General features: G+C 37.7%; 1 protein-coding gene across 1 annotated transcript; it reads right to left on the bottom strand.

The window, feature by feature from the left end:
* Positions 1–2503: 2503 nt before the first annotated feature.
* Positions 2504–4494, bottom strand: LOC122616134 (acanthoscurrin-2-like). The gene has a single exon (XM_043791460.1). It carries the CDS (start codon positions 4492–4494, stop codon positions 4186–4188), a length of 309 nt encoding a protein of 102 aa, XP_043647395.1. The 3' UTR covers positions 2504–4185.
* Between the last annotated feature and the right edge of the window lie 27 nt (positions 4495–4521).

Below are 4521 nucleotides of genomic sequence, written 5' to 3' on the forward strand. Positions count from 1 at the left end.
GGGTGGCACCACATTCGTCCTTACTTGCCCCCACTTGCCGAGCTGCAAGGACCTTGCCTTGCTCTTGAAAACGGCAGCTAGCAAGCGGCAGTCGGCTGAAATATTTATGCACGTAAGGCCATCGAAGCTATTTGGCTGCACTCCGCTCGGCACTCCGCACTAAAAATAAGTCGTAAGTAGATATAAGTATAATTCGCGTAAGTTTCGTCTGGCAAGGCAGTCGAAAATTTCCAATTTCAAATTTAGTGCCCTAATACTTTGGCAAGGACATGCGCTAAGGCCTTTTTGGAGTGTCCGACAGCAATGGGGGTCTATAATTGAAAAATAATTTTAATAATTGCATTGTCATATCGTGCTATTTTCCTACTGCCAAGGTGTTGATAATCTACGTTTAAACTAAAAGTTAAACAAAATGTAGCATATTTTGTCAAGCAACTTGGATATATTCGTCTTTTTTGTAATAGAGAGCACTTTAAAAACAATGTTTACTTCGAATTGTAACGACGAATTGCTTTGCTGTGGCTTGAAGTCGCCTTCTAAAATCTCGGAAATACCAGTATTTTAAAAACGCGCCTTACTTAAAATAAGTGGTTAAGGACTTTGCTTTATTAAGCTCATAAAAGCCCACTTAACGATAAAATAATTTCCCATGATGCTCAGTGTGATTGCTGCATTTAATACCATTGTCCCCTTACCAACATGTTTTTAATTTACATATAATCTACTGAGATAAATTGTAAAAATGTCTATAGGTTCATGTCAAGGATTGGGATTCTACGTGGTGGTTCATGTCACGGAATGTAGCTCATCGGGCTCTGAACTTGGAGTCTCCACTTTGAACTGCTTGGCCCATCTGACGGTTTCATCTTGTTTTTCGTAAGAGAAGCAGTTTTATTGAAATATACTCGTTACTTATAAAGTAAAATAGCAACAAACACAAAGCGCCAAAAACTCCCGTGTCCAATCTTTTGAAACATGTTTTAATTATACCCATTACTATGCTGTAACGATTGCTGGCCTCTTGAAGCGTGTTCTACTCCACAAATACCTTTCATTTGATAGGTAGTTTAATTCGATACGATCTGAAATCATGGCAGTCAACAAAAGACTCCCCAAATGCTAATACTTTAAAGTGAACAATGCTCGGCTCAGCGCTCGACCATTTCCGAATCCATTGAGCTTTCGTTCATTGACTGTTGCAAGAAGCAAGTGCTTCCTGCGCCCATTGCCATAAAAACAAAGTGGACATCTTACGTTAAATTTTATTTTATATGGATTTTCTCTTTCAATTACAAATGTATTTAATATTATTGTTGTTGCTGCTGCTTTTTCGTATATTTTGTTGTTGTTAACGCGTTTGATTTTCGACTTGTGTTGCTGCTGTATATTTTTATGTGTGCATAAAAATCGTGTCACTTTCAACAACATTATTTCGTTTTTTGATTTGATTAATATTTTTAAAATGCATTTTGTTTGTAAATAAAATAATGTCTGCATGAATTTTTGTTAAAGTATTCTCTTGCCGGTTTTCCTGCGCCTCATCGCTCCATATAAATATGTAGTGTATATATAATTTGCTTTCGGTTTTCATTTATTTTATTATTAAATTACATTTCACAAAATACAATTCACAACTACACTTGATGTCAAGTTTCTGGTTTCCGTGCAACTTCAACTGATCCATCAATCACCGCCAGCTTTCAATTCTCCTCAATCCTGACCTATCAATCTATAATCCACTCCATTATGAAATATTTTCTTTTAAAATTAAAAAATCGTATACATTCGCAAATTGCAATCAATTTCGGTTCATCAATTTAGTAAATTAGTTTTCAATCACAAAAAATTAACAGAAAATGTTTCGAGTTAAGAGTCAAAATTTGCATTATTTATTTTTACACTTTATCATATCAATTCGTTTGGATTTCCCATTTACGTATATTCGTTACACTCTTTAGCCTTTTATATTTTGTATTCATAGATAAAAGCGTTTCCTATGTACGCCTTCAACTAAAGTTGGAGAAATGCAAAACCCTTCCGGGGATTCAACTTTCTCTTAGAGAACTAAACTAAACGCTACTAGCTAGCAATATTTCTTTAAGCTTATTAACAACATCAAATAGTACGCGTAAATGGTTGTATTGGATTTGGTTTCTTGTTCAATATGTATTATATGTTTATTAAACATTGTACGTCTTGTCGAGAAATTTGCTAATTAATAATTACTCTTTCTGTTTTTTTTTTCCTTTCTGCTTCGGCTTGCTTAACTTGGAGAGCTTCGTTTTAATGATACGTATAAGTGTTTGAGGGATCTTCTCTTGAAAGTGCGTAAAGAAAAGGTCAAACTATAAATAAAGCAATAAAGCAACTAAATAAAAAATACTTACTTGTCATGCATAACGAAATCATGTTTAAACGAAAGAAAGTAACTCAAAAATGAACTATTTTGTATATTGTTTTATTACAGCTTTAGCATGTTTTTGTTTTGTAAATAGAAGTAGTTATAGTTGCTAAAAACATTACACACATAGTTGCTATATTATATAATTTATAATATAAATTTCATCCCTTCTTCTTTTGTTTCGTATGTGAAATGGTTTGAAATGCTAACAGTTAAATTGTTGCTTTTACCATGTAATATAAATATTAAATTTAAATACAATAGTGTTTAATTCTTGATAGATATTTCGTTTTGCTTTTGCTTGCCGTTCTCTTCGATTTCGTCTACAACTAAGGTTACATTTAATTTAATACTCTTATATAAAAGTTTTAGCTTTATACAATTTTTATTTTTGCTTCTTTTATAAATGCGTAGAAATGCATTGCTTCGGCTGCAAAACTTGGCAATTTTCATTTAATCATTTACTTGAATGGTGAATTCCTCTTTTTGGGTTTTTGTAAAAACTAAATTCAATTTTTGAGCTTAAATGCAGAGTTGCTTTTGATGCTGAAATGCATGTTACTATATTATATTTTAGTTTCAGGGACTTTCACATCTCCGAACAAAAAAAGACGTTTATAAACTAGGCGCGGTTTGAAAATATGTACAAAACTTAGTGTTGGATAATGCCTTAGATTACGTTAAATAATTTACAAATGGTATCTGGCAACACTGAGTGCCTATTCTTTGATAATGCGACAACCCTAAAATCGCAACTAACTTTCTATGGGCATTCGAAGTGTTTCTTTTTCTTTTTCCTTTTCATTTTCTTTTTTTATTTTATTTTTGTATGCGTTCGTTATGTTAAATGTTTACGTTAGGTTAAGGTTAATAGTGTAGTTAGTTTGATTAAAAGTTAGTTGTAATTTCGAAATATGGCTCGTGGCTCTGACTTGGCAGTGTGGGCAGATTCCGCTCGCTACTTTACCCCGATTGCTCTACGTGGCGGTTATTCAATTGGTTTCGCGTTTCTCAGTCTATTTCGTTGAGGAAGGTGTTTGTGAAAGGGTATAACAACAGAAAACGTGGCAATATGAATATTCAGATAGGAAATCAGTTAATGGCAGGTAGAACAAACGCGCTTCAGCTGGATTCGATCTGCACTTCTTACTGCGGGTAGTATCCTTTCGCTACGCCCAAGCTCTGTGCTCATCTGCTATTGAAGACAAAGGTTTTTTTGGACTAGAATCTTGTATGCAGATTGGTTGTCTAACACATCTCAAAGGTTATTATCGGTCTTGTTTCCATTTTCAACTCGGAAGCAATTTGGCGGAATTGGAATAAATGTAGGCCTATTAACTTTAAAAATTATAATTATAATACAGAAGATCACTTCTTTCATAGTTCGATTGGAATTAATTTCTTTGTAAAGGTTTTGGTGCAAAGAACTCAACTCTTTGCATAACAAATATATGTTAAATGTTAAATGAAAAAATGTGTGAATTCCGATTCCGCACAAACCGATGGGAATTGAAAGCAGAAAAACATTGGCTGCTCTTGTTGCGCTTTCCACTCAACAATCAAACTACGGCTACTCGAATTAATATGGCATTTCTTCTCAACCTTTGCCAAGGGGGCCCTACCAAACAGCGGGAGCGAGCGAGATGGGGATGGAGTGTGCGAGCGAGAGCCTAGAAGTGCGAGTGAGACAGAGGCCGGGCGTGCGAGTCGACCAACTTGAGCGGCTACAGCTGGCTAAAACTGCTGGTCGAGACCCAGTGCGCGGTGTCCGGGCGTACCATTAACTATATGGGACCGTAGTCGCTGAGCGCCTGGCCCGGATGCTGGGCACCCGGGCCGCCGGGCAGCGTGACCACCACGGACACGGCCCGCGAGTCGATCACGGAGCCGGGAGCGGTGTTCTGGCCGCCCACTCCGTTGTTGCCATTGCCGTAAACATTGCCGGGATTGCCGCCGCCCACGCCTCCGCCGGAGGCGCCGTGCATCAGGGTGCCGGGGAGAGGGCCCATGCCGACCGTGCTGCTGCTCATCGCGGTGCCGTGGCCCAGGGTGCCGCCGCCAATGGTGCTACCGCCGCCCCCGCCGCCGCCCATGGTCGATGCTCCCCCCGACTCTCCATG

This window comes from Drosophila teissieri, chromosome 3L, assembly GCF_016746235.2.
Source record: "Drosophila teissieri strain GT53w chromosome 3L, Prin_Dtei_1.1, whole genome shotgun sequence".
Classification (NCBI taxonomy): Eukaryota; Metazoa; Arthropoda; class Insecta; order Diptera; family Drosophilidae; genus Drosophila; species Drosophila teissieri.